We start from the raw sequence: 23,137 nt of genomic DNA on the forward strand, positions 1-23,137 counted from the left end.
CATCAAATAAACTGCATATATTCAAAATGTACAGTTTGGTAAGTTTTGGCACATACACCTCTGAAACCAATGGCACGGTCAAGATAAAGAACACCTGTCCCCAAAGTTTTCTTGTACCTCTTTGTAACCCCTTTCTTCTGCCTCTCCCTGATATTCTTCTGTCCTCCCCACTTCCTCCCTCATATCCAGGCAACCCTTGGTCTGCTTTCTGTTACTGTAATTAGTTTGCATTTTCTAGAATTTTACATATATGAAATCTTACAGAATTAGTGGTTAAGAGCTTAGGATCTGAAGACAGACCATTTAATCTTAAATCCATGCTCTATCACTTATTTTTAGCTTTGAGATCTTGGGTCTGCTTTCTTCTCAAAGTACCAGTTTTGCCGGTTACCATGGGAAATAGAAATTTTCCACAGGGAAAATACAAGGGAAGAAAATACAATGCTTGAGAATAGAATTCTGAGGACTTTTGATATACTGTGTATGTGCTTGGCAAGCATATACATGACCATGTGCAGGAAGGTTCAGAAGTCTGAGGGTAGAATGAAGAAAACTGTTTAACACAGAAGTAAAGGTTTGTAAAGATAAACATGACTGGAAAAAAAAAGATGATGTGAGGCTGTATTTGAAATGATTGCTCAGGCTGGGAGAAAAACAAATAAAACCAGAATGGAGGTGAATAACAAAAAGTTAGGGATGATAGATCAGAGGTTATACTATGGACAAAGAGTAGATTTAGTAGGCATAGAAGAAAGGAAAGAACCATGTTTCAGAAATAAGATTTTCAGAGTTTGAAAGTTCTCAGGTGGACCTTTCCAGAATGTAATAAGGTTTACCCTGTATCATTAATTAAAGTAGAACAGAGGAAAATTACAGGTGCAAGAGTGTTTATTGAGGAGGCAGTGGAACTTGTGCTGACGAATTATAAATGGGACCTGAAAAGACGGCTTCCCCAATTTCTGGCTCGGTGAGACTGGTGGCATTGAAGTGGTTGAGAGAAATACAGTTTAGCAGAGTGAAATGTTGTTTATTTACATGTTTCTCCTCTCCAGCGTGGTCCAACATAATTTGTAAGTACATGATGGCTTATCTATATCAGTCTCAAATGAGACTGGTCTCCTAGGAAATTTTCCACAATACTTATTGAGCAGTAAGTGCCACTAAACATACAGTACTGGTTCTCAGATACCTTACCGTTTTGATGTAATATAGTTTCGATATGTTATTGATGTAATAATATAGTTATGATATAAGGTAATAATAATATTTCCTGATGTTTTGGTATTCTCTCTGTGAGTCATTACCCATATTACCTATTTTTTTTAAAAAATAATTAATTAATTAACTAAATTTTGGGCTGCGTTGGGTCTTCGTTGCTGCACGTGGGCTTTCTCTGGTTGCAGTGAGCGGGGGCTACTTTGTTGTGGTGCGCAGGCTTCTTATTGCAGTGGCTTCTCATTGCGGAGCACGGGCTCTAGGCACACAGGCTTCAGTAGTTGTGGCACACGGACTCAGTAGCTGTGGCTTGTGGGCTCTAGAGTGCAGGCTCAGTAGTTGTGGCGCACGGGCTTAGTTGCTCCATGGCATGTGGGAATTTCCTGGACCAGGGCTCGAACCCGTGTCCCCTGCATTGGCAGGCGGATTCTTAACCACTGCGCCACCAGGGAAGTCCGACCTATTTTTAATTTGTGGGTTATTCTACATTCAGACAGGAAAAATAATATAGGACAAGTTCAAGATTAAAGATGTTTTGTAGAAACATACTTGTTATCTTAGATGTGCACTGTCAGTGTGTAGCCACCAGCCACATGTGGCTATTGAGCACTTGAAACATGGCAAGTCCAAATTGAGATGTGACATAAGTGTCAATTACAATATGCATTGGGCTTTGAAGACTTAGTACAAAACAGAAATGTAAAATAGTTTGTTAATAGTTTTTTCATATAGACTACAGGTTTGAAATGACAATAATGTGTATATATATTAGATTAAATAAAATATATTATTAAACTTAATTTTACCTGTTCCTTTATCACTTTTTAATGTGGCTGCTAGAAAATTAAAAATTTCAGAAGTGGCTTGCATGTATGACTCATGTTATATTTTTGTTGAACAGAAAGAAACCCACCTCCCTGTTTTTCTGTAATCAAATGTGTAACTATTTGCTAAATTATAAATCCTTAGTGGGAAAGCAAAAAAAACAAAAGAATTTGGTGTGTGAGTATGTTTAATGAAATTTGCTGTGAATAGATTTTAAAATAAGTACAAAATGCCAATGGCATTCTTAATAGAATTAGAATAATTCTAAAGTTTGTATGGAAACACAAAAGACCCTAAATAGCCAAAACAGTCTTGAGAGAGAAGAACAAAGCTGGAGGTATCATGTGCCCTGATTTCAAACTATATTATAAAGCTACAGTAATCAAAACAGTGTGGTACTGGCACAAAAATGGATACATGGATCAATGGCACATAATAGAGAGCCCAAAAATGCATCCACATTTGTATGGGCAATTAATCTACGACAAAGGGCCAAGAATATACAGTGGGGAAAAGACAGCTTCTTCAACAAACGGTGTTGGGAAAACTGGGCAGCTACATGAAAAATAATGAAACTGTACTGCTCTCTCACACCATGCACAAAAACAAGTTCAAAATGGATTAAGAGGACTTTCTTAGTGGCACAGTGGTTAAGAATCCTCCTGCCAATGCAGGGCACACAGGTTTGAGCGCTGGTCCAGGAAGATCCCACATGCCACGGAGCAACTAAGCCCGTGCGCCACAACTACTGAGCCTGCGCTCTAGAGCCCGCGTACCACAACTGCTGAAGCCCGTGTGCCTAGAGCACGTGCTCCACAACAAGAGAAGCTGCCACAATGAGAAGCCCGCGCACCACAACAAAGAGTAGCCCCCGCTCGCCACAACTAGAGAAAGCCCGCGTGCAGCAACGAAGACCCAATGCAGTCGAAAATAAATAAATTAATTTAAGAAAATAACCAAAAAACCAAAATGGATTAAAGACTTAAATGTGAGACCTGAAACCATAAAACTTCTAGAAGAAAACATAGGCAGTACCCTCTTCAATATGGGTCTTAGTAATTTTTTTTGGATATGTCTCCTCAGGCAAGGGAAACAGGCAAAACTAAACAAGTGGGACCACATCAAACTACATAGTTTTTGCACAGCAAAGGAAACTCTTAACAAAACAAAAAGACCACCTACTGAATTGGAGAAGATATTTGCAGATAATATATTCAATAAGGGGTCCAAAATATACAAAGAACTCATACAATTCAACATCAAAAAAAAAAAAAACTTGATTAAAAAATGGGCAGAGGATCTGAGTAGACATTTTTCCAAAGAAGACATACAGATGGCCACCAGGCACATGAAAAGATGCTCAACATCACTAATCATCAGGGAAATGCAAATCAAAACTACAATGAGATATCACCTCACACCTGTCAGAGTGGCTATTATCCAAAAGACAGCAAATAACAAGTGCTGGTGAATCTGTGGTCTGTGGAGAAAAGGGAATCCTTGTGCACTGTTGGTAGGAATGTAAGTTGGTGCAGCCACTATGGAAAACAGTATGGAGATTCCTCAAAAAATTAAAAGTAGAACTGCTGTATGATCCAGCAATTCACTCTGGGGTATTTATCTGAAGAAAACAAAAACACTAATTATAAGAGATACATACACCCCTATGTTCATTACAGCATTAATGAACCAAGATATGGAAGCAACCTAAGTGTCCATCAGTGGATGAATGGATAAAGAAGATGTTGTCTGTGTATGTGTATATTATTATTCAGCCATGAGAAAGAAGGAAATCCTACTGTTTGTGACAACATGGATGGGCCTTGAGGACATTATGCTAAGTGAAATAAGCCAGACAGAGAAAGCCAAATACTGTGTGATTTCACATATATGTGGGATCTTAAAAAGCGAATGAACAAACATAGCAAAACTGAAACAGAATTATAGATATAGAGAACAAACAGGTAGTTGCCAGAGGAGAGGAGGATGGGGAGAGGAAAGAAATAGGTGAGGGAGATTAAGAGGGACAAACTTCCAGTTACAAAAATAAATGAGTCAAGGGGATGAAATGTACAGTGTGGGGAATACAGTCAGTAACTATGGAATATTATTGTGTGGTGATGTATTGTAATAGACTTTTTGAAATGTATAATAAAATCAACTTACACTGTTGTGTTTCAGGAAGTAACATAGGGCTGTAGGTCAGTTATACTTGAAAAACAAACAGAACAAGAGACCAGATATGTGGTTACCAGAGGTGAGGAATCAGGGGAGGGGAGATTGGATGAAGACAGTCAAAAGGTACAAACGTCCAGATATTAGGTAAATAAGTACTAGGGGTGCGGTGCACAACAGGATAAAGATAATCAGCATGGCTGTGTGTTGTATGTGAAAGTCATTAAGGGAGAAAATCCTAAGAGTTCTCATCATGAGGAAAAGGTTGTTTTCTATTTCTTTAATTTTGTATCTGTATGAGACAATGGATGTTCATAAAGCTTACTGTGATAATCACTTCATGACGCATGGAAGTCAAATAATTATGCTGTACACTTTAAACTTACACAGTGCCGTATGTCAGTTATATCTCAAAACTGGAAGAAAACATAAGTACTTATATTAGATTTCTAATTATTTTAAAGTTATATCTAATGGATGGTATTAAACTTTGGTGATAAAGGCACCTGGATACCAAGCTTTAGCTGACTAGTCTTGAGATCTGAAAGTAGACCTTGCTTTGCCTTACAGATCTCTAAGTGCATTATGGGATTGTCAGCTGCAGCTAGATTGTATTCTCTGATACAGCAAGTGTCATGTTTGGTGACGCTTACGGTTTTCTTTCTAATTTTAGATTTTCTAAAGCAGTGTAGCATCACTTGGGAACTTGTTAGAAATACTGATTCTTGAGCCCCAACCCTGCCAAATTAGAAACTGGTGGCTTGGCCTGGCATTCTGTTTAAATCCTCCAAATGATTCTAAATTTGAGAAACATAATAGGTTATACCACTTTTACAGAGGTAGCAAAGCTCAACCCCTTTATATAAATTCTCCAATTTTGTCCCCTTTATTCAGATCTGTTTATTTTGATTACACCGTAATTTAACGGATGTAAATTTTATTTTATTATGGAAGTGCTCACAAAATTTTAGGGTTTCATTTCTGAATAGTCACAGTTGTATTTAGAGTGGTATTTTATTTGATTCTAATGAAAGTTTACTCTAAAAGTATCATTTAGGCAACTGTACACATCTATTTGGAAGGAATTACGTTCCTTTCTTTTCAATTAATCATTTGTAAAAATGTTATATTCTTAGGTGGATGCTCTGCGGTTGCGTTTGGAAGAGAAGGAAACCATGCTGAATAAGAAGACAAAACAAATCCAGGACATGGCTGAGGAGAAGGGGACACAAGCTGGGGAGATCCATGACCTCAAGGACATGCTGGATGTGAAGGAGCGGAAAGTTAATGTACTTCAGAAGAAGGTGAGGTGCAGGTGTTCTGAGCCCAGGGCCCCGCATCAGACCCACGTCCTCATTCCTACTACTGAGTTGTACCTAAGTGCTATCAGAGTTTCTCTCTCATTCCTCTGTTTATATTTTTGCAGGTCGTAATTGAAACCATTGCCGCAGGAGGTAGATTGTGAAAACTGTTCTGTATATTCAGTTTTTAAACTTTCGAAGTAAACACTGTTTGGTATCTTCAGTAGTATTTTCTATGCTACTGTCTCTGAAAAGTGCCTTGTAAATTGCCAGAGTATTTGCATTGGCATTCTTCTACCTCTCCTAATCTTCTGTCTTGTATAGCAACTGTAGGGCCATGAATTAGTGTAGTACGTGGGCCAGGATTCTTGCAAGACTGCAATTTTGAATAGAAACACATGCTACTATAATGACATCTAATCTACATATGTCAAGGAAAGACTTTCTTTCCTATTTTACCTTAATCATAACTGGAAAGAGGCTAACACTGTAATAAATAAGGAAAGTACTAATAATTGTCTTCCCCTCCCCCTTTTAGCTAAATTAAAGGGTACCTTTGAGATAATAGTTATAGTAGACACTGGTATTTATTGTTCTTCTCCGCTGAGGGGATAGATCAGAAATATTTGACATTGTCTCAGTTTATTTTTAACCTCTAACAATAGCCCAGGAATAAAACTCTCTTCACTAAACCTCAAATTCAGCTTTTCTTCTGTGTACAGAGGACCATGTTCAATATTTGTCCTCTGTTAATTTGGTTTTCATTTGCTTTCAATGAGTAAACATAAAAATTTGATCACTCTAGATAGGTGACTGTAGTATCTTGTTAGTGGATGCTACTTTGTTTTACATTTTTATACATATGTTCTTCTCACCTTACCCCCAACTGCTCACTTCCCCTTACCCGTTTCTTGTATACGCTTCCAGGCACAGTTTACATATACACAGGCAAATACGTATTCTCTTTTTTTCTGTTTACCTCTTTCTGTGTTCTTCCATAAACATTTTATGCATAATCCATATAAAGCAAAAATGTTTCTCTAAACACAAATGTTACCATTCCTTTATTTCCCTTTCCTTTTTTCCCATTAATATATTTTGAAACTTCTTCTGGGGCTTCTTCATTGTTACCAATAGCACCTGTGTGTATGTGCTGTGGTTTATTACAAGGTTTCCACTGATGGACAGTCTGCTTAAAGTTTCTGCTGTTATGTAAAATGATGCTGCATTTTAAAAATGTGCATATTTAGTTTATTCATATGTGAAGTATATTTCTAGGTAAAGTACTTAAAGTAGAATTGCTGGGTGAAAGGATATGCATTTGTAATGTTGGTGGATTTTGCCAAGTCACAAGTACATTGGTTAGAACCCAAAGGTTGTTTCAAACTAATACACGTCTTATTTTTAACTAGATAAACATTTAAAAAAGTTTTTAATAACTGTGAACAGGGGTTTGAAGTTAGAAATAACACCTCATTATCCTGGAATAATCATAGTTTGTAAAAATAGAGTGGCAGCACTTACGTTAGCCACTTTATATCTGTAATCTTGTTTAATCCTTGCAACTTTTTGGTAGTGGATTTTAGATCTTGATTGCTCTGTTATAATCAGTGGCTAAATTTTTAGGCCATGACACATAATAAGAAATATATGTTACATTAATCTGTATCAGTGTATAGTATACATGCTTAGAGATACAGCTAAAACAAAATTTTCACAAAATATACTCTGAACTATCTTCTCCCATTTCTTAAAGGAAATAGAAAAATGTTAGTCCCAATCCATTCAGTTATTTCAATACTCACTAATAAAACACTTTTATACCTTGGTATCCATTCTCCCATGCTCCCCTTTCCTGCCCCCAAAACAAAAACAAGCCCCAAACCAACAAAGTCCGAGACATATTACATAATAAGAGAGGTTCAAATTTGTACAAATTTGTTTAGCTGAAAAAGTGGTACCTTCAGGTTTTGTCACAAGGTTGGTCTTATTCCAAAATGCAGTTTTTCCCATGACAACAACTTTCCTGTTGGGAGGATTAGACAGTAGTATGTGTTCAAGCTTTTTGACACTACAGGACATCATACAAATATGACATGCATTATGCTTTGTCTAGTCTCTTTGCCTTTTGCCGTGGAGGGCCAGGGGAGTAGGCTCTAGAGGGCCGGTAATTGTGCTCTTTTTAGTACACTAGCTGCCTCACTAATTTGTCATGTTACAGACTTTGATTTGTCTTAAAACAGTTATCAAATAGGTAGCACAGGTACTTTCAAAACTGGTTTAGATTATTACTGCTTCTTTTAAGATAATGCCTCTATACCTGTCATTTTCAGTGCTTAGAGCCTTTATGTTCTGCCTACTTATTTTGTTGTAGAAGTTGCTGTACTAACATCATTAGACTCAACGTTCGTGATGTGTTTCCTGGACCATTGTTTGCTGATAAAATAGAAATAGCTTTAATTTTTGGATCCATATAAAATAAACTAAAAAACACAGTAAGTTTAGAGGCAGTTAAAGGTTCTCAAGAGAGCTATAGTTATTTTTATTACGGCTTTCCTTTCTTGAGGTGCAAACATCCTCTTGCTCCAGGATTCTATGAGCAAGCTTGATTTTCAGGTGGTTGACAGAGGGGAGCTGGCTGAGTGCGAGACTGGGGGTTGAGGGAGTAGAATGAACTCTGATGAGCTGGGCTGTGGTGATATGGTGGCTTCAGGAGGCTGTGTGAAAGGTGATGAGCCACTCGGACAGGATGTAGAAGGCACCATCTGTGGAGTAGATCATGTAGGGGATCTGGGAGAAGAGCGGCAGGATGGAGATGAAATGGCCCAGACAATGGTGACTGTGGAGGCCGCATATCTGGCGTATATTGTACTACAGGATGTTGGTGATGGCCAGTACATGTCCACAGCAGTGATGCAGAGATGCACACAGCACGTGATTCCAGAAGACAGCCAGATGTCACATAGGATTTGGCCAAAGTTCCAGGTGTGGGTGATGGTATATGTGATGCAGATGGCTATGACCAAGATGAAAGCCAAGAGATTGGTCTTGGCCAGGGAGCCAGTGAGATAGTTGGCTGGCGTGTGGAGCTTCCTGGTAAGGAAGACGGTGAGAAGCACAAAGGCTTTGGTGAGGACTTTGGTCCATGTGATGATGGAAAGGACCTCAGCAAGAGAGATCTTGAGTTCCTGGAAGGTCCCAGATCCCAAGCCTCTGGGGTTTCTGCAGTATTCAGGATCTGTTAGAGGCCCCCAGGAAGAGGCCTTCTGCTGACGGGTTTGGAGGGGGCATTCTGGGTGGCTCTCTCCGTACTCATAGCTCCTTCTTCCACAGTTGTCTTCCCCACAGAACAAGGGCGTCCTTCCATTTCACACTGGAGGACGACATTTATCACATGAATAGACACAGTGAAAAGACCCCAGGTCTTACTTGTATTAAGAACACGGAGGTGACTCAGCTGTAATCAAAGATTGTTCTAACTCAGACGAATCCCAAGGTTTCTCACTCTTCTGAAACTCTGGTAGACACATGCTGAATTTGTTAGATAATCATCAGGTTACCCACCAGTGTGGACAGAGCTCTACAGGTCTTGCTTTTGGCCTTTGGGCTCTTTCCAAAGGCTTGAGGCTCTTACTGTTTGGTGATGTATTCAGAATTTCCCCCACTCTTTTCTATTTTGAGAAGATTCTGGATTTCAGGTTGTCTCCTGGGAACTTTTAAAGCTAGAGCACCAGCCGATTAAGAGAAGCAGTTCAGTCAACAGCCCACAGTTTTCCCAGGTTAATCTTGACACATAATGAGGTACTTGTTTTGGTTCCTTTTCCACTGATCATTTCTGAGCCGGGAGAGAGAAATGTTCCAGTTCCCAAGACTTGAAGAACGTGTGAGTGCGGAGAACACAAACAAATGGCTCGCTGTGAGTTCCCCAAGAGGAGCACGGGGTCAGCAGCCCCTCCCTGGCCACACGAGTGCTCTGTGTGCTGTGGTGCGGCCCTTCCCCCTTCCTCCTTGCTTGTCACCTGGTTTTGTCCCACCTTAACTACAACCCCCAGCCGAGCACCTTCCACTGGGCTCTTCCCTTCCCTATGCCTTTGAGATACCCCCATTGCTTTCTTGTTGTTGTTGTTAAATTAACAGGCTTTATTTTTAGGGCATTTTCCCATTTACTCCCTGCCCACAGTTTCCCGTTATTAACATCTTGCATTGGTGTGGTACATTTGTTAAAATTGATGAACCGATATTGGTACATTATTATTAACTAAAGTCTGTAGCTTACAGTAGGTTTCACTCTTTGTCTTGTACAGTTCTGTGGGTTTTGCCGAATGTATAATGACATGAATCCACCATTACAGCGTCATACAGAGTATCTTCACTGCCCTAAAGCTCTCTGTGTCCTACCTATTCATCGCTCTCCCAGCTCACTACCACGGCTGTTTTTACTGTTTACAGTTTTGCCTTTTCCAGAATGTCATGTATTTGGAATCATACAGTATGCACCCTTTCCAGGACTTGTTTCTTTTACTTACTATATGCATTTAAAATTCCTCCATTTCATTTCATGGCTTGATAACTCACTTCTTTTTATCGCTGAATAATATTCTGCTGTCTGATGTACTATAGTGTGTTTATGTAATTACCTGCAGAAGGACATCTTGGTTGCTTCCAATTTTTATCAATTATGAATAAAGCTGCTATAAACATTCCCATACAGGTTTTTGTGTGGGCACAAGTTTTTAACTCATTTGGGTAAATACCTAGGAGCATGATGGCTGGATATATGGTTAGACTATGTTTAGCTTGTAGAAACTTCCCCTATATTGCTTTTTGTTTGTTCGTTTGTTTTTGACTGCGTCAGGTCTTAGTTGCAGCATATGGGATCTTTCGTTGCGGCACACAAGCTTTTCGTTGCGGTGCGTGGGCTTCTCTCTAGTTGTGGCATGTGGGTTTTCTCTCTCTAGTTGTGGTGCATGGGCTCCAGTGCGCATGGGCTCTGTAGTTTGCAGCACACGGGGTCTCTAGTTGAGGCACGTGGGCTTAGTTGCCCCGTGGCATGTGGGATCTTATTCCCCCGACCAGGGATCGGACCCATGTCCCCTGCACTGGAAGGCGGATTCTTAACCAGTGGACCACCAGGGAAGTCCCTATATTGCTTTTTAATTGGGAACTTTGAAACACATTAGCTTTGCAAAACGTGTTATACACTTGAGTATTCTTTTTTTTCTTGGTCAATGTGTATTAATGTTTTGGCTTGCTGTAAATCCCTGGGTTATTCCCACTGTAGATTGTTGCTGTAACTTTGCTACTAACTTCTAGTGTGCCCGCAATTATTTTTTTAATAGAAAAAATAATTCTGAAGTAAACTTTGGGGGAGAGAGTTGTACAATCATTGTAAAAGTTTAGCCTCTGAAACATTTTTTGTCTAATTTTTATGCATAATGTAGAATCACTAGTATATTTGAAATATATTTGTTTTGAAATATTTGAAATATTGAGTAAATGTACTCAACTGTTTTAAAATTTAGATTTTAATGCACTAAGAAGGGGGTCAAAGGGTGCAAACTTGCAGTTATAAAATGAATAAGTCCTGGTGATGTTACGTATGGCATGGTGACTATAGTTAACAGTACTGTGCTGCATGTTTGAAAGTTGCTAAGAGAGTAGATCTTAGAAGTTCTCATCACAGGAAAAGAAATTTCATAACTATATATGGTAACAGATGTTAACTAGACTTAATTGTGGTGATATTTTGTGGTATATACAAATACTGAATCATTATGTTGTACACCTGAAACTACACAATGTTACATGTCAGTTACACCTCAATTAAAGAAAAGACACTAAGAAATGACAATGTGGATTAAAAAATTAGCTAGTTTTAAATTATGAAAGTAATATATGTTCAAGGTAAAAAAAAATTCAAGAAGTACAAAAACATGAAATTAACTTATCTTTTCTCATCCTTTGACCCTCTCAATGCAGCTCCTTAGGGATGTAACTTGTTAATAATTATTTGTATACTCTTGTATAAAATATCTATGCATATATAGGCATACGTATGTTACACACCTTTTTTAAAAAACAAGTGGGATCATACATTTTTATTCGTTTAAAAATAAACGTATTTTTGTGTCTTTTTATACGTAGCTTTAGCTCATTGTTTTTAATGTCTGCTTGGTTTTCGGTGTCTTACTTGCACCATAATTAACTGATGTCCTATAGCTGTATAAGTAGATATTTATAGGGTTTTTTTCTTGTTTATATATTTGTTACAGTAGCATAACAGTTATTGACATAAACATACCTCATTCATGAATTGATATTGTATGCATCTAAAAAAATTGATGGATGCCCAGTTCTCTAAAAAGCTTGTGCTTTTATATATTAAGATGAGTTTCTGCACAGCTTCATCAGACATTTGTTGCCAAACCTTTAAAAATTTCCACTGACCTGGTAGATAATTTAAAAATACCTTCTTTCTTCCTTCCTTCCTTCCTCCCTCCTTCCCTTCCTCCCTTTCTTCCTTCCTTCCTTCCTCTCTCTCCGCCCCCCATTCATTCATTTATTTATTTATTTATTTATTTATTTATTTATTTATTTATTTATTTATTTATTTATTTATTTATTTATGGCTGTGTTGGGTCTTTGTTGCTGTGCGTGGGTTTTCTCTAGTTGCAGCGAGCGGGGGCTACTCTTCGTTGCGGTGCACAGGCTTCTCATTGCAGTGGCTTCTCTTGTTGCGGAGCACAGGCTCTAGGCGCGCAGGCTCAGTAGTTGTGGCTTGCGGGCTCTAGAGCACAGGCTCAGTCGTTGTGGCACACAGGTTTAGTTGCTCCGCGGCATGTGGGACCTTCCCGGAACAGGGCTCGAACCCGTGTCCCCTGCATTGGCAGGTGGATTCTTAATCACTGCACCACCAGGGAAGTTCCAAAAATATCTACTTTCTTGCTTAATATTTATTTAAATTTGAGTGCATGTTGAGCATTTTTTCATAGGGTTTTCTTCATTTTGAAGCTACATATTCATGTCGTTTCTACATTTTTCTATTAGATGGTTTATTTTTTTCCCTTATTGATTTATAGGGGTTCCCTAGTAAGTGAATTGGCCTCTTTCCTCATGTTTTACAAATGTATTTTCTTGTTTGTCATTTTCTTTTTTACTTCCTTTATGGTATTTGTTTTAGAATTTATGTGTCAAATTTAGTTGTCCTTTCCTCTGTGTCCTCTCAATTTTCGGTCATGCTCAGAAAGTCCTTATGCCCACCAAGGTTATTAAGTAATTCACGCATGCTTTCTTCTGGTACATTTAAAGTTTCTTTTTTTTTTAATACCTAAAAATTGTTTTATAAAATTTATATATTGGCTTTAATGATTTCAGCTTTTTCTTCTTATATGTGGCCAGTCATCATTATAATATTTATTAAATAATCTACCTTTTTCCTCCTGATTTGAAATGCCAAAAATAAATTGTCGTTTAAATCTGGGCCTGTTTCTGGTCTGTTCCATTTATCTGCCTCTGTTTCTTTGACTGCTTTTTATGAAAAATACTTTGTTTATAATCGCCCTTCCTGATTTTTGTTGGTAAGCTTTGTTGTCTTTTGCTGAGTCCACAGTACTTCTCATACTTACATTGTGTTGCTTTTTGAAGGGGAAAAAGTCTTTTCTGTAATCGTGATTCATATTGTTTAGCCTTTATTTCTGTGTTTAAGTGAATTTAATGTTTACCACTGTTTGTAGCACCATGGCTTACCTGTTTCCAAGGTTTACATTTCATTTAATTCTTGGTTCCCCAAGAACTCCTTTGAACACTTTTTCAAGAGTGGTCCTGGCTACTTGCTTGTTTGGTTTTTTTTAAAGTGTACCTTTTTATTTAAGATTTTTTTTTTTTTTTTTTTGGATGTGGACCATTTTTAAAGTCTTTATTAAATTTGTTACAGTATTGCTTCTGTTTGATGTTTTGGTTTTTTGGCTGCAAGGCATGTGGGACTTTAGCTCCCTGACCAGGGATTGAACCTGTACCTCCTGCATTGGAAAGTATAGTCTTAACCACTGGACAGCCAGGGAAGTCCGCTGGGTGCTTGCTTGTTGACCATGCATTTATATTATCTTTTTACATTTTATAATTTAATTATTTGTGAGATTCAAAAAGCGCAGAGAATAACATAATAAGTAATGGTAATTACTCAACTTGGGAAGTAAAATTTCAAACAGAGTCAAAGTTCTTTGGCATATCTTTTCTTGAGAGTATTCCCCTCCATTCTCTCCCAGAAATAAACGCTTGCTTTGGTGTTTATGCATGCACCCGTATCTTGGGTCAGGATGCATGTTTTTGTACAACCTGTGTATGTGTTAATAAAATTTATATAAGAGGAAATATACATGGCAAATAAATACGAAAAGTTATGTACCCTCACTGTAATCAGTGGAATGTAAAATAAGACCAGATTAAGAAACCATTTTATACTTAGCATTGTAAGCTGTGTTCGCAAAAATTAAGAAGTCTGACAGTATCAGGTGTTGGTAAATATGGCAACTGAATTTCTCACACAGTGCTGTTGGGTTTTTAAATAGGTACAACTATTTTGGAAAGCACTTACTAAACATAAGGGTACCCTGCCAGATACATATACTGTAGATGAACTCCAGGATGTATGTAAGAATGCTCATAGTAACCTTGTTTGGATTAAGGAAAAAACCAAAACAGAACTGAGGAAATACTTTGCAAAAGTTTATTGACAGAATGATTGAGTTAGTAAGTTGTGGTATAGTCACACAGTGGAATATATTATTCTTTTCGTTTTAGGGCAAGGGAATATTTAGGATAAAAATTCAGCAAAGTTATTTCTTCTGGAGGTAGGGAAGGGAAGAGGGTTGGGATAAGGAAGAATATATGAGTACCTTAAGTAGTTTAGGTAATTCTCATTCTTATGATGGGTAATGCGTTTGTGTGTAATTTAACATACTTCATAACATATAGATACATATTTATATTAGAAATATATTTAAAATACCTGGAGGCAGATTTACTTCTGTTTAATTTGCTGGTACATGGGTGCTTATTATATACTTTATATGTTTCCTTTTGTTTGAATATGAATAATAAAAATGCCTAGAAAAAACCTTCTCTGCACCTACATATCTATCTTCATTGAGAAAGAATTTTTCCTATGTTTTACTTTAAATTTATTCCTAATTTTATAATTGTGAAATTAGAACCACCTTTCTCTAGAAGTTTATTTGTATATTTTGAAACAATGTCTGATGCAGATGTAGAGTCTCATTTGATAAAGCCCAGCTGTTCGTTTGATTAAAATTTCCTACAAAATCTGGCAAATGGATTTATTCAGCTTATGGTCGGATATGTCCAATTAAGATGAATGAATGGCTTGGACAGTTTTGACCCTCTTTCCTTGAACCAGAATTTGGCTACTTATCGTATTTGCTGGTTAAGATTAACTTGGGCAGTATTGAACAAGTGTAATCCTCCTTCAGCAGGATGATTTTTTAGATATTGGGAGCCTATATTTGACAGCCCCCAAATCTTATTTTCCTCGGTGAAATATTGCTGTTCCTCCCATTATTCTTACTTGCCCTGATTAATTTTTCTGATGGCAGTTGTTTTTCTACACTCATTTTTCCTCCATACTTGTACTCTTTGGAATTTTGGATCTAGTTACAAGAGAGATGATTAGAAGATGATCTGTTCTTGGCCCTCCCTGAAATGTGGTATTGGGAAAACTCACTAACCCTCAGTTTCCTCTTCTGTAGACAGGGTATAATAGTTACTTTGGGGGGGTTGTTAAATGATGTAATGTGTATAAAAGCACCTTGAAGTGTTATATACTGTGCATATATTATTAGGTGTTAATATTGTTTGTTCTTATTACATTTTACTTTGCTAAATTCAGCCAATGACTCTAATCTTTGAGAATCTTTTGAAACTTGATTTATTTAGTCTGTTTATCTCCTTCAGTTTTATGCCTTCAACCCTTATGAATATATTCTTTTTTTTAAAAAAGTTATTTATTTATTTATTTTTGGCTGTGTTGGGTCTTTGTTGCTGCACTTGGGCTTTCTCTAGTTGTGGCGAGCGGGGGCTACTCTTTGTTGCTGTGCACAGGCTTCTCATTGTGGTGGCTTCTCTTGTTGTGGAGCACGGGCTCTAGGCGCACGGGCTTCAGTAGTTGTGGTGTGCGGGCTTCAGTAGTTGCAGCACGCGGGCCCAGTAGTTGTGGCTCGCGGGCTCTAGAGCGCAGGCTCAGTAGTCGTGGCTCGCGGGCTCTAGAGCGCAGGCTCAGTAGTTGTGGCGCACAGGCTTAGTTGCTCCGCAGCATGTGGGATCTTCCCAGACCAGGGCTCAAACCCATGTCCCCTGCATTAGCAGGCGGATTCTTAACCACTGCACCACCAGGGATGCCCATGATTATATTCTTTGTACATCCATGTAGGTGATAGAATGTTGCATAGGCTCAGGAAAGACTTTTGTGGTATATTGTAGGAAAACTCTATCAGGTTGATATGTTTATCCAAACAATTCTAAGACCTCCTTTTGTTGTCTGTAGGATTTTTTATTTTTATTTTTTGGTAATACCAGTTTGTTTGCAGGTCTAATTTATTTTTTATTTTTTTAAAATTTTTATTTTATATTGGAGTATAGTTGATTTACAATGTTGTGTTAGTTTCAGGTGTACAGCAAAGTGATTCAATTATACATATATATGTAACTATTCTTTTTCAAGTTCTTTTCCCATTTCAGTTATTACCGAATATCGAGCAGAGTTCCCTGTGCTATACATATACAGTACAGTTCCTTTGTAAATCCATTTTCTCCTCTGTTCTTCATCCAGAAGAAATCTGTCTTGAAAATCTGAGTCCATTGGACTCATTATCATTCTGTATAATTCCTTCTTAGAGTGATGTGAGCCACATGATGATGTACACGTTGGCCTAGCTTTCTAAGCAGTGTGTCTATTTCTATACACTGGAATCTTCTTGGCTTCTCTCCTTTCCCCCCTTACTGAGTGCATTTATAGTTGCACAGTCACTTTATGTTCTTGTGGGCGTCCCAGTCTTCCCAGGCGTCCTCAGCTGTCTCATTCATGCAGTCAACATTGCCTTCTGCTGTGCACCTGGCACTGTGCTAAGTACACAGACAGGATGGTTTCTGCTCTCAGAGTCTCAGAGTTGTAGCAGTTAAAGAAGTTACCATACAAATGGTGTACAGTGGGCACAAAGCAAGGCATTCCAGATTCGACCTTGTGTGAAAGGAGTCTAAGAGAAGTCTTAGCAGTCAAGTCTTGAAAGGTGTGTGAAAGTTTGCTAGGCAGATGGGGAAGGGGTAAGACATCCCAAGCTGAGAGAGTGGTGTGAATGAAAAAGGGGAGTAGTGTCCTTTCCAGAGGGTCACGCCCTGGAATTTCACCTCTGTACTTCATACATTTGTAATACGGATTCCTAAAAATTTCTGGTAGAGCTCTGTCTCTCAATGCCTTTTCTTTCTTATTATGATCTCTCATATTACCTGGTCTCTGGAAAAATTATTCCCATTTCTTACATAATGAGAAGGTTTTCAGAGAATATACTCATCTTTATTGTCCTATTAGTTTATTTAGGAAACTGATAAATAGAATTCAGTTCTTCTTTCCCCTGGCCCTGAAGATTTTCCATCAGAAACTTTAGAAATTTACCTGCGGTGGTATATTGAAGTATAACCTTACAGGTGGATCTTGAGATTTTCCTGGAGACATGTCTTTTTATTTTTTAATTAATTAATTAAATTTACTTTTGGCTGCATCAAGTCTTAGGTGCAGCATGCGGGATCTTCATTGAGGCACGCAGGGTCTTTCGTTGCAGCGCGTGGGCTTCTCTGTAGTTGTGGCGGCAGGTTTTCTCTTCTCTAGCTGTGGTTTGCAGGCTCCAGGGCGCATGGGCTCTGTAGTTGTGACACGCAGGTTCCAGAGCTCGTGGGCTCTATAGTTTGTGGCACGCGGGCTCAGCAGTTGTGGCGCATGGGCTTAGTTACCCCTGCGGCATGTGGGATCTTAGTTCCCTGACCAGGGATCGAACCAGCATCCCCTGCATTGTAAGGCGGATTCTTTACCACTGGACCGCGAGGGAAGTCCCTGGAGACATGTCTTAATTCTATGCAACACTTAACCTACTTTGCTTCTTCTTCTTTTTTTTTTAAAATTTATTTATTTTTGGCTACGTTGGGTCTTCATTGCTACGTGCAGGCTTTCTCAAGTTGCAGCGAGCGGGGGCTACTCTTCGTTGCGATGCGTGGGCTTCTCATTGCGGTGGCTTCTCTCGTTGCGGAGCATGGGCTCTAGGCTCGTGGACTTCAGTAGTTGTGGCATGGGGGCTCAGTAGTTGTGGTGCACGGGCTTATTTGCTCCGTGGCACGTGGGATCTTCCTGGGGCTCAAACCCATGTCCTCTGCATTGGCAGTCGGATTCTTAACCACTATGCCACCAGGGAGGTCCCTAGTTTGCTTCTTGATTTAGACACTTATTCCATAAGGAAGAGCAGATGGTAACTCTGCTTTCATCCTTTCCTTGTTCTTGGCATCTGCATTCTCTATCATTTTTCTCACAAATATTACTTATAATTGTAAATTTAAGTAATATTTAACTATTTTAATATTTAAGGAGAATACCAGGAAACAGTGTATTACTTTGGCATTACTTTGGCATATTAAATATGCATTAACAATCCTTGTTTTCTGAAAATAGTAGCAGCTTTGATAATGGCTGGATTGTGAATCACATACTCTGGACCGATTATGGCTCTGTCTGGGCCACCACTGCCTGCCCATAGGCTTCCAGCTTTCTAGGTAGTATATGTATTTGTATGCACGGGGATAGCCCTGTGCTCAGAGGATGAAATGAGACAATAGCAGATGGCCAAGCATGCAGTACAATGGGATTAGCACTGGCCTCTCCTTTCCAGGGCTCTCCCCTATGGTTTAAAGTAGTTTTGTGTTACAGTAAATTTCTTATCTTTATAATAAATCACTGACCTGGAAAATGTAATTGAGCATTTGAATCTGAGCTGCATTCAGAATCTGTGTTAAAATTGTACAGCTTCTTGCTTGATTGATTATAAATGGTAATGTAGCTTGGAGTTTAATTTGCTGACGCAGACGTTATCATCTTTCCCTTCTATGCTTCTGTAACTTCTCTTTATTTCACCTTGCCTGCATCTCCAGTTTCTTAGGTTTTGGTATTTAGAGTTTAGATTTATCAGTAGCAGAAAGCTAACTGATAATTGAATTAGAAAGTTTTCCCTTTTTGTGGTCCTAGATTGGTTCTTTAAGTCTCCTGTTATTTTGTTTTCGGTAGGAAGTCAGAAAGAATAGGTTCTTTATATACTCTATTTGTTTGCTGTGGAGTCTTGACTTAAGGACATGTTAGTTTCTTCACTTTTTCCATATCATAAAATGGAAAGAATATATTTTATCATTGAAAACAATATTTACTAATTTATTCTGAGAAAATTAATATTTTAAAAATTGTGCTTTTATTTTTAATAAGGATTAATTGTAATGTTTTCTAAATATTATTTTTAAATCACAAGCCAGCTGTTAATGAAGCTAAGTTGAAAGAAGAGCAGGTCAGGCCCTAATTGGATTTTAAGTTGGAAACTTAATATACTTAGGCATTAGAATTTTCCCTTTTCTTTCTTTCTTTATTATTTTTTAATAGAACTCAGTTTAATTAAAAAATTTTTTCCTCAGTGGAAAATATGTATAGCTAAATTCTTGAAATATTTTATTGAAAAAACAATGCATAGTAAATGAAGTCTGATTGCTGATAACTTTTCTGCTGGGGAATACCCTCCATATGGATTTACTTTGCTTCATATAACTTTTCTCCCCTCACTTTTTCAAGTAAACCTTAAGGAGGGTAGATAGTTGAACTTGCAAAGTCTGATTTAACTTCCATTTGTCAGTAGATAACTGTTTTTAAATGATGCTGGTATTACACAAGTGACATCTTACAATGATTGAAGAATTATTCCCTAAAAAAGGGAGGATCTTAGTTTACTTTGTTACAAAATATCTTTTCATTATGATATGTTCCTCCTCACCATCCCTCCTCTTCCAGAACACCCCTCTCCAAAAAATAAAAACAATAAAAGAAAACACAGCATGCCTCATCCCTATCTTCTGATTATCTAGAAACAATACACTTTCGATATCAGTGATTAAAACAGAAAGAGCAATAGCATTGTAAAGATAGACAGGGGGAGGAAAACCTCTCGCTGCATAATAAACTATCGCTGAAGCTTAGTGGAGTAAACAGTCATTTTATTTGTGAATCAGGAATTCAGGAAGGGCTCTCTTCCGTAGTTTGTCCCTGATTTGTTTGGTGACAGCTGGGGGTGTCTGCAGCTGGGTGACCCACTACCAGGATGGTTTCTTCATTTGCGTACCTCCTGCCTGGGTATTCCTTGGCCTGTGGCTCTGTGGCTCCGTGGCCAGTTAAGGGTTACGCTAGGAGTTGGTTTGGAAGCAGCAGGGGATTCCTTTTGTCTGTACTCTTTTGGTCACAGTAGTCACAGGACCTAACTTGATTTGGTGGCGGGGGCGTCAAGGAAAATACTCCACGTCTTACTGGAGGAGTGGCAAAGCCACTTACAGAAGAGCACGTGAAGTCGGAGACATTGTTGCGGCCGTCTGTGCAAAATATCTGCTGCAGCTGAATAAAAATGTTGGATAAAGGATTGAGAACGTGAGGGCGAGATTTTGGTTGTGTGGTATGGTAACAAAGCTCTCACTTTCTTTTCTGTTGTCGTATGACTTTTTTGTATATTTCCATGTTCTGCTCAGTGTTTTAATCTCTTATTCATAGGACTTCTACTATCATCCATTGCTGTCAACAGAAGTCACTTCAAACCAGAAGGAATTCTAAACAGTTTTAAATTGTTTTACCCAATTGAGGCATTATCACTGGGTATGAAAATAATTGATAGGAAAAGGGTACAGAGGAATAAGGTGTGTGGAGAGGGCAGGCTGACAGCAGAAGGTGAATTAATGCTACGTATTTAATTTGGAGATTGTCATAGGTGAGCAGCACAACCGTCTAGATGAAAACTTTTGCGTATGAGTGATCTAACGTGGAAGAGACGCCATCTAGAAGCGCGTCAGACTGAGTATGTGCGTGGATGACACAGTGATTGCAAGAGAATTTTTAAGTCCATTAAGAACAGAGAACCTTGACTAAACTGTTATTTGTATTTGTGTTATTTGGGGAATAACGCCAGATAAATCTCACTACTAGAGTAGTTTCACGCTTTGTTGATGGATATTGGGAACCTTGACTTTTTTTTTTTTCTGTTTTCTTATTCTGTCACAGAAACTATGCTTTTTAAAGATTGACGCTTCAAATTAATAGATTATAATTTCATTCCATTTATATCAGTGTTTCTTAATTGGGAAGGGAGAGGCAGTTTTGTCTCAAAAGGGGCATTGTACAAGGTCTAGAAACATTTTTTGGTTGTAAAAACCCCTGGGTGGGGGGGGGGGAGGGGGGAACCTTGACTTTTAAAGCTAGCACCATGGGGTTAATTGGATTGATGCTTTTTTTCCCCTCCCTAATTGAGATATAATTCACATACCATAAACTTTACTAATTTAAACTATATAATTCAGTTGTTTTTGGTATACTTACAAGGTTGTGCAACCATCACTTTTGTCCAGTTCCAGAACATTTTCATGACCCTAAAAAGAAACCCATACCTGTCACAACCCCTATACTCTGCATCCACTGCCTACTTTTTGTCTTTATCAATTTGCCTATTCTAGACATTTCATATAGATGTAATCATAGAATATGTAGCTTTTTATGTCTTGCTTCTTTAACTTAATGTTTTCAAGGTTCATTATGTTGTAGCAAGTGTCAGTACTTTATTCCTTTTTATGGCTGAATAATATTCCATTGTAATGAATATAGCACGTTTTTTTTTATCCATCCATCAGTTTCTGGACGTTTGGGTGGTTTCCACTTGAATAATGATTATGTTACATCTATGTACAAGTTTTTGTATGAACATATGTTTTTCATTTCTTTTGAGTTTATATCTTGGGATGGAATTGATGTTAACTTTACCTGTAACTTTTTGAGGAACTGTCAAACTGTTTCTAAAGCGGCTGAACCATTTTACATTTCTGCCAACACTAGTTATTTTTCTTTTTCAAATAGCCATTCTAATGGGTGTGCAGTGGTATGTTGTTGTGGTTTTGACTTCTATTTCCATAACGACTAATGATGTTGAATGTCTTTTCATGTAATTGCTGGCCATCTGTGTATCTTCCTTGGAGAAATGTCTATTCAGATCCTTTGCCCATTTTTAAATTGAGTTATTTGTCTTTTTATTGAGTTCTAGAAAGTCTTTATTCGGGAGATTCCATCCATATCAGATAAGTGATTTGCACATATTTCTCCCATTCTCTGGGTTATCTCTTCACTGTCTTGATAGCATCCTTTGATGCACAAAAGTTTTAAATTTGATGAAGTCCAATTTATCTGTTTTTTCCTTAGTTGCTTATGTTTTTGACATCATATCTAAGAAACCATTGCCTAATTGAAGGTCACAAAGATTTCCTCCTGTGTTTTCTTCTAAGAGTTTTATAGTTTTAGCTTTAACATTTAGGTCTTTGGTCCATTCCTAGTTAATTTTTGTATGTGGTGTAAGGTAGGGATCCAACTTCATTATTTTGCATGTGGATATCCATTTGTCCCAGCACCATTTGTTGAAAAGACTGTTCTTTTTCCACTGAATGGTCTTGGGACCATTGCTAAAAATCAGTTGTACGTAGACACACATGTTCATTTCTGAACTTTAAGTTCTGTTCCATCAACTTATATGTCTGTTTGTTTCCCACATCACGCTGTCTTGGTTACTGTAGCTTTGTAGTAGGTTTTGATATTGGACACTGTGAATCCTCTACCTTTGTTCCTTTTCAAGATCGTTTTGGCTTTTGGGAGTCCAAAAAAAGAAGTAACCCCCTCCCCCCAACATCAGGTCTTTCAGTTGATCAACACAGGATGTCTTTTAACTTATTTAGGTTGTTTTTAGTTTCTTTCATTGATGTTTTGTAGTTTTCAGTTTACAAGCCTTGCACTTCTTTAAATTTATTCCTAAATATTTTATTATATTTGATGCTACTGTAAATGGAATTTTCTTTATTTTATTTTATTTATTTATTTATTTATTTATTTATTTATTTATTTATTTATTTATTTATTTATTGCTGTGTTGGGTCTTCGTTCCTGTGTGAGGGCTTTCTCTAGTTGCGGCGAGTGGGGGCCACTCTTCATTGTGGTGCGTGGGCCTCTCACTATCGCGGCCTCTCTTGTTGCAGAGCACAGGCTCCAGACGCGCAGGCTCAGTAATTGTGGCTCACGGGCTTAGTCGCTCCACGGCATGTGGGATCTTCCCAGACCAGGGCTCAAACCCGTGTCCCCTGCATTGGCAGGCAGATTCTCAACCACTGTGCCACCAGGGAAGCCCCAATGGAATTTTCTTTACTTCATTTTTAGATTATTTATTTTTAGTGTAAAGACATACAAGTGATTTTTGTTTATTGGTCTTGGGTTTTGAAACTTGGCTAAATTGGTTTAT

At 38.1% G+C, this 23,137-nt stretch overlaps 1 protein-coding gene and 1 long non-coding RNA gene across 20 annotated transcripts in view; one reads left to right on the forward strand and one right to left on the reverse strand.

Annotated features, from left to right (window-relative positions):
• Positions 1-23,137, forward strand: part of ERC1 (ELKS/RAB6-interacting/CAST family member 1) — a 415,918-nt gene that overhangs the window by 117,712 nt on the left and 275,069 nt on the right. For all 19 annotated transcript variants that reach the window (XR_014252746.1, XM_082422084.1, XM_082422087.1 and 16 more), the window contains one exon: positions 5,352-5,519. Coding sequence is in view for 18 of the 19 variants with exons in the window: in XM_082422084.1 (XP_082278210.1) it covers positions 5,352-5,519 (168 nt within the window). In the remaining variant the exon portion in view is untranslated. The remainder of the gene's footprint in view (positions 1-5,351; positions 5,520-23,137) is intronic.
• LOC309641747 overlaps positions 1-23,137 on the reverse strand; it is a 112,336-nt gene that overhangs the window by 32,592 nt on the left and 56,607 nt on the right. The window lies entirely within an intron of this gene.

Source organism: Balaenoptera physalus (assembly GCF_965194825.1).
Source record: "Balaenoptera physalus genome assembly, chromosome: 13".
Taxonomy (NCBI): Eukaryota; Metazoa; Chordata; class Mammalia; order Artiodactyla; family Balaenopteridae; genus Balaenoptera; species Balaenoptera physalus.